General features: G+C 26.5%; 1 protein-coding gene across 1 annotated transcript; it reads left to right on the top strand.

Annotated features, from left to right (window-relative positions):
• The first annotated feature begins 3,807 nt into the window (after positions 1-3,807).
• On the top strand, positions 3,808-5,010 carry LOC101499450 (uncharacterized). Its single transcript, XM_004491001.3, has one exon. It carries the CDS (start codon positions 3,919-3,921, stop codon positions 4,921-4,923), a length of 1,005 nt encoding a protein of 334 aa, XP_004491058.1. The 5' UTR covers positions 3,808-3,918; the 3' UTR covers positions 4,924-5,010.
• Positions 5,011-13,270: the final 8,260 nt, after the last annotated feature.

The raw sequence follows: 13,270 nt of genomic DNA, 5'->3' as shown, positions 1-13,270 counted from the left end.
TCGTACGTTCTTCTTTCTTTCTTTTTTATTATAGTTGAGAACCAAACAATCAAAAAAATTTAGATTCGTGTGTTTTCTTAAGTTTTCCAGTTTTTTCTCTTGTTCCTATCATAGCATAAGCAAAAAAAAAAATACTCACTACATTTTTTTTAATTGCACATTTGCAGAAAAAATGTATATTTATTTACTTGTTGTTTTCAACATTTAATTTAATATTATTTATTAATTTATCAATAATATTTTTAAGTATTTATTATTGAAATATCTCTATTATCATAATAGAGATATTTTTTTCACAAGACATTGGAATAGAGATTTGAGGCGCACATGCGATGCATTGCAAGCTAGCTACAGCAACAGCTCCAACTTCACAAAGCAAACAAATTGGAGACCAAAGAAAAAGACATGAAAGAATGGATGTTCACACGATTTTTTCAAAAGAATTTAAATGACTTGAGAACGGTGAGGTTATTATAGCACTTATAGATGAGTTCCAAGGCAGGGGGCATTTAGCTGCACATTGCAGCACTGACAAATCCACATGCACACTGCTCCATTTACATTATTTCATTTTTCAAAATATATATACTAGTAAAATGTATAATTCATTGTCAAAAATAATTAATGTGACAATAAATTTTTAAAAATTATTATTATGAGACAGAGAATATTATATTTGTTTGAGCTTATGAACTAGCAGTAGTACATGTTTCATCTTACTAAAAAAAAAATTATTTTTTGTGGTTGTCGTGGTATCTTTTCTAAAATATGTTCCTAGGCACAAGTCACGTCAGAGCTTTTCTCCTATCATTTATTGGATAAAACTTTCCGATCTTCAATTCATCACAAATATATATTTTTAAACACAATATTTTTTGTTTACTTAAAACAATAATTTTATTTGAGTAAAATAATAAGATACTCGCATACCTCAAAGTATATTGATAATTATGGATTAGAAAAGGCCAAATTAGATACAATAGTTGGACCAAACAAAGGTGAATAATCTTCAATTCACACCTCGTTATTGACCAAGAGCCCAATTTTGGCCAAAAGGTGAGCAACACCATTACCACTCACATACAATAGGGGTATTGTTGTTAACTCTCATATGGGGTTGGCTAATTAAGCTCATTCTTTCTTTTTCTACTCTTTTTCCATGGAAATGTGGTGGTACTTGATCCGGTCTTTTATTTTATTAAAACAAAAATAGAAGAAGTAGACAATAATGGCTCTGTATGTAGATGATGAAATCTCTAACGTGTTGTATTATTGGAAAAAAAATCTAAGCTTTATATAAATAAGAGTTATAAATAAAGGAAGATAACTCTTATTTTATCTGTCAGTTTCGTAAACATGAGTTAGGTCTAGGATAAAATTTAATATGATATTACAGTTAATTAGATTATGTACGCATCGAACTCATCATTTTAATATTATTCTTTTATATTTATGGCAAGAACGTAATTTATGTGGGTCTTTTTTTTCAATACCTTTTTTCTTAAAAAAAATTACCAACTTGCTCCATTTTTAAAATTATATACTAATATACCTTTTTTTTTCTCCTTTACAAGTCGTCTTTGCATATGGCGACTTCCTTAAACCATTTTTCAAAAAAAAAATCAATTTTTTTTACAAATTAAAAAAATATTATATATATATATATAATTCTTAAAAACACATGAACACAAATTTTAAATTACATAGATTAACTAGAGTTGTATATAATATTTAAACAATGTTTTCGAGTATGACAAGTTAACTGACATAGTTCACATAAGATGTCTAGTTTAAATTCCTCGTTATCACTTTTTCATACCGCTGAATATCTAGTTTGTTAGTAATATATGCATAAGATGAAATAAATAAACGTTTTAATATATTACGGTCATGTTGTCAATATTTGATCGGTATACTGCGGTATGATAACGAAGTGTATCGTCAAATTTCATATTATTTTATAATATAAAAAAATGAAATTAATTAAAAAAAGTGCCTAGAAAACGCGGACTATTACTGGTCATACTCGAAAATATTATCCAAATGTTATATGCAATTCTAATCAATCTATGCAACTCTAGTCAATCAATGTATGTTTATATATAAAACAAAAATTGAATTTTTTATTTATTTATAAAAAATAGTGCATTTGCAAACACGTACTTTCTTAAAGAAATATTCATTTGCAAAAGTGACCTATAAGAGAGAGAAAAAATGTATATTGGTATATAGTTTTGAAAAGGAAATAAATTAGTATTTTTTTTTAAAATAATGGATTATTGAAAGAAAAAAAAGTGTCTCGATTTATGCATGCAGGCAATTAGCTTGAGCGTGGTTTCCTTCCCAAATGCATTAATGCTACCAATATCAAGTTTATTCTTAAGTGTGAGACTCCTTAAACAATGAGGGATATGCGACCTATCTCTTTGTGTAACATGGTGTACAAAAATCCTTTGGAAAATCATAGCTAGGTTATTGCAAGTGTGTATCTGAAGAACAATCTATGTTTATTGTTTGGTAGATCCATCATAGATAATGATTTGATAGAAAATGAGGTACTTTACAATAAGAAATGTTGAAGATGGGTTTTCTACCTTCGAGCCGTCCTAGTCGATATGAGTTTTCATGCTCAATGGGTTATGTGGATTATGATGTGTGTAGTTCTACATGGTAATGAAATTTTTAAAAATGTTTTAAAAGTATATCTATTAATTAATTAATTTGACACTTATCAGTTGCCAAATTTAGATAATAAAACTTCAAACAACATAACAATATTAATAAAATAGTTTGATTTCATTATGTCAAAAAAATATAATACAACACAACAACATAAAAATTCAAACTATTAAAACGAAGTTATTAAAATTTAAGAATTCAAACTTGGATAATAAAACTTCAAAACATTGCAAACAACACATTGAAACAACTCCAAAAAGGTTTGGGACAACACAAGAAACATATCATTTAATACATTACTTTTTAAAATATTTTTTCAATACATTTTTTGAATTCTCCCATTTTAGAAATATTTTGTATTATAGAGAAAATGATATACCTTGCTTAAATTAAAGGACTGCCTTTCATTTAGCTTCTCTTTCCTCCTTCATCATTTGGACAACTCTTCCCTCCTATAGTGAATTTAGATTATATGTTGTTGTACTAATCTTGATCATCCGATTTATTTATATTTTAATTCATATTTAAATTCTTTTTAACAAAAATTTCAATTTTAAAATTTGAATCGTTCTAATTTAAATCGGACACCATCGATATATTATAATTGAACACACTCATAATCACTACTCTAAAATAAAATATAAATAAAAAATAATTAAAAAATTAATATATATAATTTTTAAGAAACTAAATCAATTTTCCAAATATCCCAAACAAAGATTGCTTAGGAGTAGTGTACAAGTTTAGTAAAACATGTTGAACCTTAGGAGGTAATGTGACATTAACGAGTGTATACCTAGGAATTAGTTGTAATCACCTAGGAATTAACTTCACCCCAAATAAGAGTAGTAAATACTAAATAGCTAACCTCGAAAGAAAACCTAAGTAAGAAGGTCAAGAAAAATAAATAAAAAATCAAAGAAAGTCCATCCATAAATAAATGATTCCAAATTCCAAAACCAATGTGCACACATGAAGTGGTATCTCTTCTCTTTATTCACTTCCACAGCAATCCCTTTCAACACACAAACAAATAGTCTCACTCTCTCTCATATATAAATATAAATCTCAAATATTAACAACATCACCGCCCTATTCCACCATTAACATTGAAACCTCTTTCATTTCCATCACTACACATCCAACAATAACACTGAACGAGGTAACCCATCAGTCACTCTCCATCTTTTCTTTGCTTTATTTTTTTCCCATCAATTTCTATTCACACCCCCTTTTTAAATGGACACATCTTCCACACCCCTTCCTCCTCCATCTCATCATCATGAATTTCACACTGTTCAAGAAACCAAACCCACCGCCGTTGTTACCACCACTCCAAGTGAAACATCTAACAACAGCAGTAGCAGTAACAACAGCAATTCTAATAAACAACAACAACAACATCGTAAATGCAAAGGTAAAGGTGGACCTGATAACAACAAATTTCGTTACCGTGGTGTAAGACAAAGAAGTTGGGGTAAATGGGTTGCTGAAATTCGTGAACCACGTAAAAGAACACGTAAATGGCTTGGTACTTTCTCTACTGCTGAAGATGCTGCTCGTGCTTATGATCGTGCTGCTCTTATTCTCTACGGTTCTAGAGCTCAACTCAATCTTCAACCTTCTTCTTCTTCTTCCCATTCTTCTTCTCATAACTCTTCTTCTTCTTCTTCCTCTTCTTCTCGTAACTCTTCTTCTTCCTCCAACACTCTTCGTCCTTTACTTCCTCGTCCTTCTTCTTTTTCTTTCTCCAACTCTTCTCATCTTCCTCTTCTCTTCAACTCTTCTTCTAACGCTTTTCTTCCTTACGCTGCGTACAGTTTTAATACTTTCCACCAACCCTTTATTCAAAATAGTAACACTAATTTACTTCAACATAGTGACAAACTGGTGCAACTGCAACAACATCGGGATCAAGATCAGGATCAAGATAAAGAATCTGAACATGCATGTGGTTCTATTAGAACAACAACCTCGTACCAGAATAGGAGTGTTGAACAGGAACAACAACATGCAGGATACTATGATGTTTGTAATAATCAGGAAGAGGTGATTCAGAATCAGAATTGCAAAGTGGAGGGGGGAAATGTTTCTTCTAATCAAAGTAATATTGATGGAACAGTGGATCTGGATCAAATGGGTGGTGGTAATATTGGTTCTCCTTCTATGTGGCCATTGACAAGTGAAGAAGATTATACAACTACTTTGTGGGATTATAATGATCCTTTCTTCTTTGATTTTTGAGTTTTTTTTTTTTTTTAATATTGTTGTTTTATTTTATTAAATATATATTTGTTTTTTATTTGAATTGTTTTCATTGGAATGAAATTAGTATACTCAATAAAAAATTTAGATCCAAAATTGACATCAATATAGCGTTTATTAATTTCTTGTTGTGGATACGAGGGTGACAATGTTGAAATGCAGTTAAGGCCACATTTTTTTTGCAGTTGCGTCTTCAATTTAATATACGTGAGGTAGAAATATTCAAATGAAGAAAGGAAACCCTAGTGATTTATTTGTTGATGGAGCTTTCTTTTTGCAAGGAATCAAACGAGGTAGAGTATAGTTTTCCTCTTTGACTCTTCTGATTTTGAGGTTAGTTTTTTCTTTCTTTCTTTTTTCTCTATGCAACATGGATACTAGTTCAATGCATTGTGATTTTTTTAGATGTTTCAATTACATGTTAATATTACTTCCAATCTTAAAGATTTTTTTTTTATATATACAAAAATTATGATTTTTAAAGTTCATTTGTTGGTTAAATTATTTTTATATATTTGTTTAAGATTTTGAGATTATGTTTGTCGAACCGTTTTCAATAAGGTTATATATAAAAATAATCAAAAAGTTAAAACAATTAATTGATACATTGATTTTGATGTTTTTATTTTATGTTATTTTATAAATGGAGGAAAGGAAGTAAGCATTAACCATTAAATGCTCAAATTGTTTTCTAGGGTTTTCGGATTTCTGGATATTTCATCTTTTCTTTTTACTATTGATTAACATTGGAATTTCAACTTTGACTGTTTGGAATTGAGGATTTGAGAGATTGGAGTTAAAATTGTTTTTCATCAAACTACAAAAGCCATTTTGATTTTTTTTTCATTCTTAGGGATTTTGATATAAGGACGTAATAATTCCTATATTCCTTTTTTTAGAGTATATTTAATTAAATATGTCAGATTAGATGTTAAATTTTTTTATAGGTCAATTTATTTAAATAAATATAAATATTAACTTTTATAGCTATTTTATTAGATTTTTTAATTTTGTGTTAATTTTTTTAGTAATTTAATCATATTATTTTGTATTAGGCTTTTACATATTTAAAAGTATATAACAATAAAATAGAATTGAAATATAATATTATATAGTCAAAAGATATTTTAAAATGTCATTGATGAATTTAAAAAAATACTTAATTTGATTGGTCTATTAGATTGTTAATTTTATTAAAGAAAATATATCTCATTTTGTATTTAAAAATATTTATATGAAATAGACATTTAAATACAAGATTTTCATGAAAGTCATGTTCAAGTTTAAGAAATTGTCTAACAAACCACATATTGACAAGTTAGACTCACATGAACTGAAGTTATTGGAAAATATTTTGTATACTGAAAGAATAATGTATATGATATGTTGATAATGTGATAAATAGAAAGATATAGAAAGAAAATGAGTTGAAAGAATAATGTAATATATATGATATGTTGATAATGTGATAAGAAGAAAGATATAGAAAGAAAATAAGTTGTTGTATGAGGATATAAAAATTACAGATTTTTATGCATCATTGTTGAAAGTTATTTATACATACCAAATTGACTAATAAATTTTTGTTCTACTGAAATGTAACTTTTTATTTGTGGCGTTAATTTTTATACGTGCCAAAATAATCAATGAACTTTTTTACTTTTGATAATATTATTATTTGGTCTCATAATTAATGACTCATTTAATTTTTTTGCATAAATTAACAAACTATATAAATTAAAGACGAAAAGAAAGCTTTTCCCTTTGTCAAATATTAATGTATTAATTTATTATTATCATTAAAATTAAAAATTATGCATCTAATATTCATTAGACAGTACTATTTAAAAAATTATCATTAATATTAAATTGGAAATTATTAAAACTTTAAGTAACTAAATAGTAAATTGATAAAATCATTCCGTAGTTATTTTAATAAACTCCTGAATTTTTTTATATACTTACACTATCTCCTTTTTATTTATTAATCAATGATCAATATTACTGTGGATCCTAAGGACACAACCATGGAAAATGATTGATTAATTTTTTTTACTAAATGGAAATTGATTGATTAATTTTTTTTACTAAATGGAAATTGATTGATTAATCTAACTCTTTATAAAAATCAATTTTAATTTATTTCTATTATTAATGATTTTGAAATATTGAACTTTGAAATTAAATTAGGATTTTTTTTTATAAAAATGATAATTTTTTTATGATAATTGATTATTTAAGTAATTTAAATAACTAATAAATAATTAACCTATATGTAAATTTTAATTAAATAAATATATAAGCTTTAAAAGTAAAGTTAAATATTATAAAAAATTATTTTGTTAAGTAATTATTGAATGTAAGTATTTTTTATAAAAGTTGTTAGGGGTATTTTAAGAAGATATTACTAAATTTGTAGAAAGGAATTAAATTTTGTTATATTTAAAATCATCCGAATATGATTTATTTTTTGTTTACATTGTAATTCAAAACTCTTCATGAATAAAACCTTGCTGAAAATAGAGAAATAAAAAGTTAGGAGTAGAAGAGGGATAGAGGGAAGATAGAGAGACCTAGGTTAGCTCAAGGGTTAGACTAAAACTATTAGACAAGTCCAAAAAAAAGTGATATATACAAACAACAATATGACATATATTACAACATAAAATACATCAATTGAGGATAACACCAATTTAAATTTGTTAAAATAAAAAAGTTAAATTTATTGGAGAAATAATTCATTGCAATGGACACGAGTCACATGAGAATATATAGAGGCCTATAGTATTATAGTCTACGACATATCAAATTAAATCCTTGTTTTTAAATACAAGACCAAGACGTATTAAATATCAAATCATATTTAGTTAAATATATCATATTACATGCTATAAATTTTCTTTATTTTCTTTATTTTATACGTCAATTTAAGTAAATATGAATATTAATTTTTATAACTATTTTATATGTATATATTAGATATTGAATATGTTACATCTTTTAGTAATCTGATCATACTATTTTGTATTAATTTTTTATATATTTAAAAATATATAACAATAAAATAGAATTAAAATATGATATTATACATAAAATAAAAAATATAAAACATCATGTTAATTTATTAAAAAATATATTTAATTTTTTATTTAAAAATATTTATATGAAATAGACTAATAATCCGTATAATATTTTCATGAAAGTCATGTTCAAGTTTAAAAAAATGTCTAATAAACCAGCTATTAACAAATGTGACTCACATCTTATTTAGTCTAGATCGAACTCACCTATTTGCATTCTTAATTTTTATTTAATTTCTATTTCGACCCGTTGATCAATCACTTGAGATGATATATATAATATGTCAATAATATAATAGAAAGAGAGATATAAAAAAATAAAAAATTATTAAATAGATATATAAAAATTATGGATGTTTATGCATCATTATGGAAAATTATTTATACATACCGCATTGGCTAATAAATTTTGTTCTAGTGAAATGTAACTTTTTATTTGTGGTGTTAATTTATGCTTGCCAAAATAACCAACGAACTTTTTCACTTTTGCTAAAATTACTTATTTCATCTCAAAAGGGACTCAGTTAAAGATTCCGCATAAATTTAAAAAAAATATATATAAATTAAAGATAAAAAATAAAAATAATTTTTTTAATCAAATATTAGTATATTAATTCATTATTATCATTAATATAAAATGAACGATAGTAAAATTAAAAATTATGCATCTAATATTAATTAGTCGATACTAAATAGTAAATTGATAAAAGCTAGTCGTAGTTGTTATTTTAATAAACTCCTAATTTTTTTATATACTTATACTATCTACTTTTTATTAATCAATATTACTATGGATCCTAAGGAGACAACAATGGAAAATGATTGATTAATTTTGTTTTTTTACTGAATGGAAATCAATTGATTAATCTAACTCTTAATCAAACTCAATTTTAATTATTTTCAAAATTTATTTAAATTATTAATGATTTTGAAATATTGAACTTGAAATTAAATTAGGATTTTGTTTATAAACAAGTGATAAATTTTATGATAATTAATTATTTAAGTAATTTAAATAATTAACCTTATGTAAATTTTAATTAAATAAATATATAAGTTTAAAAAGTTAAGTTAAATACTATAAAAAAATTATCACGCAAAGTAATTATTGAATATAATTATTTTTTATAAAAGTTGTTAGGGGTGTTTTTAGGACGATATTACTAAATTTGTAGAAAGGACACGAGTCACATGAGAATATATGAGACCCCAATCGAAAATTTGTGGTTTTTTTTTTTAAATACCCTTTTTTTTTGGAAAAAAAATACTAAAATACCCCATTTAAAAAAAAATATACCAAAATGTTTCATTTTTTTTCTTCTATTTGAAATGGGACTTCCTTAAGGAAGCCCGAGTTCCAAATGACAACTTTCCACTTGATTTTTAAAAAAAGATGACATTTTGATATATTTTTTTCAAATGAAAATATTTTAGTGTTTTTTTTTTCAAAAAAAAGGGTATTGAAAAAAAAGACTCAAAATTTGTAAACAATAGACTTGAGGAGTATCCATAAAACCACAATCCTTAATATATTGGAGTACTTGTAGAAATAGAGATATTCATTCTCCTTTTAAAAATGGAAATGAATCAAAGACATATGTTGTCAAATAAAACTGTGCTACATTGACATCTAGCGATAATTCTCTACACCAGTTTTTTTATAGGACTGGTTGAATCGGTCAGTTTTGTCCAATTTTAATTATTTGTTTGACATCCATACATCATTGATATGATATTATGATATATATGTAATAGTAAGAGACAAATGCAACAAGCAATTAACGTTGCTAAAATTGACTTTTGATGTAGTATCTATTTAATATATTTATTGTCTAAAAAGTTACATAACAATTAAAATTGAAGCAAAGAATGCAAGTTGTGGGATATCGAAGTGATATCTTTGCAAAAGATATAGGGTTGACTCATACATCGTCTAGAAGGAAAACTCTGATTTTTTTTACTTTTCATTGTTTTTAATTACCAATAATAGAAATAAATTCATTAATATAGCGATGATAATAGGTCAGACCAGACTTAGAAAGACTTGAGTCTAGCCTACGATTAATTTTTTAGGTTTAAGTTTGTCATACGGTTTATCATATGCATTTTTTTCAGCGTAGTATGGTTTGAAAGTCTATTTAAAAGCTTTATTCATATTTAAAATATTAAAATACTCTACTCATATCACATGATGATCTCCACATACCAATATCAATAAATATATATATATATATTAAACAAAAAATAATTTTTCCAACAAAATAATTTAAAAAAAAAACTGAAACAAACATCCTTTAAATCCTAAAACATAATTTTTTGTTTCAAATAATAGATTTTTTTTTTTCTAAAACAGATGCACCACTGATTGATTGACTACCGAATATGGAACGACTACCAAATATGAAACGACTACCGAATATGAAATGACTACTAGGTGATTGCCTAATTGATAAAATTTAAAATAGGAAATAATATTATTAATATAATAATAAAAAAAAACATTAATAAATAAAAAAATATATAAACCGGTCGCCTAATAGGCTTTTTTATAAGTCTAAGTCTGACCTATTTAAATAAATAGGCTTTAAAAATAGCCTGAATTTAACATTTTTATTAAATAGGTCAAGTCAAGTCAGACCATAAGTAGGATAGGCTATAAACCCCGGACGGATTAGCTTATTCTCATCCTGTCCAATATCCGGTGCACGTTAAAATTTAATTGATTTTTTGTATTAAAAAAATTGGGCTAAGAAAGTGGGCTAAAGGTCCACCATTGTTTATTTTATTCTTCCTTAATAGTTTCTCTCATCTTAGCCATATAATTCTACTGCACATGCAGCATTATAGCATGCAATCCAAAGTCTATCTTTTCTATTTTTAGCATCCCCGTTACATTTAACTTGCTAATTTGCATCAACTTTATGTTTACTCTCTTTTCATGCTAGAAAGGAGAAGTATATCTGCTTAAGTTATAACTCAATTAAGAAATATCAACATTATTATATTAAATGTTTATTCTGAATTTCAACTAGAATCTTACAGTTGTGTAAATTAATTATAGTAAAATTTATCATATCTTCTAAAACTAAAAAAAAATGAAAGTATTTTGTGGGATTATATTGCATATGTTTGAAAAATCCCATCAAAATATGCTAGGAAATAGCGCAACAAATTATTTATTTGTTTAGGCTGTTCTACTATACATCCCTAAATTATTTATTTTATTTTAATAAATTAAATTATTTATTTCCAAAATGAATTTTATGGTTAAGTGGAGAGGGTTGATGATGAATGTCTAAGTTAAGCAAAGAAGTCGGTGTTAGTTAATGGTTCACCCACTAATGAATTCTCTTTATATTAGAGTTGAGGCAAAGGAACCCTTTGTCGCTGTTTTTGTTCTTTATTGTTGTTGACTGTTGAGGGTCTTGATTCTATGATTTTTTCGGTCAATGAAGGCTTATTCATTGGATATAATGTTGGTTCGAGATTGCGGTGTCTCACATTTGCAGTTCGTTGATGATACACTAATTGTGGGTGTGAACTTGTGGGCAAATATGTGAGCTATAAATTCTATTGTTTTGTTGTTTTAACTTGCTTTTGGATTAAAAGTTAACCTTTCAAAAGAGTCTCCTTGTGGATATCAATGTGAACCAGTCTTGGTTGCAAGTGGTGGCAAATGTCTCACACTATAAAGTGTGTGGCACACCTTTCAAATACTTGGGCATGCCTATTGACAATAACCCAATAAAATTGGTGCTCAACCAATTTACTTTCTTTCTTTGTTCAAGACTCATACAAGTATTGCTTCTAAACTAGAATAATTGTTTAAATCTTTTTTAGGGACAATAATGAGGAAGATACATTGGATGAAGTGGGAGAAAATGTGTCTTACTCAGAAGAAAGGTAGGTTAGGGTGGGGTAATAATATATGGTTTGTCAATAAGGTGGTTAAGGTGGTGGGCAATGGAATAAACATGTTTTTTTGTTGGATCCGTGGATGGAGGGGGAATCTTGAGTGATCAATAAATGAGACTTTTTAATGTGATTGTGGATAAAAATATAAGTGTGGCTAATATGATTTTTAGGGGAGTTGATGGGTTAGTTTATAATTGGGAGTAGCATCGAGAGCTTTTTGAGTGGGAGAATGAGTTATTAGTGGTATGTGTTTTGTTGTTGGATAATACTTTTCTGCAAGATTCATTAATAGATAAGTGGCGGTGGAGGGGAGGGCACGATGGAGGTTATGAGGTCAAAGAGACATATTTGCTTTTATCATATTTAAATTGGGATATCCTTCCTTAAGATTATATGTTTTGTGTTTTTGAATGGGGTGCATCGGAAACAAATTGATGTTTGTTTTTTTAATATCCAAATGTTTTGTCTTTATTAGAGGCAGTCCTTCAACGGCTGGGATTTTCTAGCATTTTCAACATCGATGTGGAAGTTCATGCTCTTTACTTTAAGGCTTAATTGCAATTTTAGTTCTCTTATTTTAGTTGAATCATAAAAGTAGTCCTTCTATTTTATTTCTCTCTAGTTTTAGTCCCAAAAACAAAATTTTGGTCTAAAATTTGATGAATTTTTTTTTTTTTTTTTTTTTTTTTTTTTTTTTTTTTTTTTTTTTTTTTTTTTTTTTTTTTTTTTGCATTTATTCAAGTCACACCATACCCCAAATTCTCGTGGTACAACAATTGTACCTGAAATCTATGATCATAAATGGTGTGGTGTGCCTTAAAAAAATGAAATTTTATCAAGTTTTGAACCAAAATTCTGTTTGAGAGACCAAAACTGAAGAGAAACAAAAAGGAGAACCAAAACTGCAATTAAGCATTACTTTAATGGTTTAAAAATCTTAAAGAATAAAAGGTGATGTTTAAATTTTGTGCTATATTGGATGGTATCTCTTTGATCAATTTGAAAGATGCAAAAGTATTTTGTTTTTAATCAACTCGAATTCAACCTTTCACACATTTTTGAAAAGCTTAATTAGCTTCTTAGTATTGGATTAAGGCAAAAGATGTTGGTTTTTTCTATGATTTTCACCCTTGGTGTCTAAATCTTGAGGTTGCTTGAACTATAGTATCTTGTAAAGAGTGTGGTTAAGAAGAGGGTTCGGGTGTTTTCTTCATGTATTTTAATTTTTAATTGATTGGAGCTTTCTTTGATTTTTCTTGTTTGTGACTTTGTTTAAGTTATAAATCCTTAACACATTCTTTATTTTATTATTATTATTATTATTATTATTA

This window comes from Cicer arietinum, chromosome 2, assembly GCF_000331145.2.
Source record: "Cicer arietinum cultivar CDC Frontier isolate Library 1 chromosome 2, Cicar.CDCFrontier_v2.0, whole genome shotgun sequence".
NCBI classification, from domain to species: domain Eukaryota; kingdom Viridiplantae; phylum Streptophyta; class Magnoliopsida; order Fabales; family Fabaceae; genus Cicer; species Cicer arietinum.
This window is presented reverse-complemented; position numbering and strand designations above follow the sequence as displayed.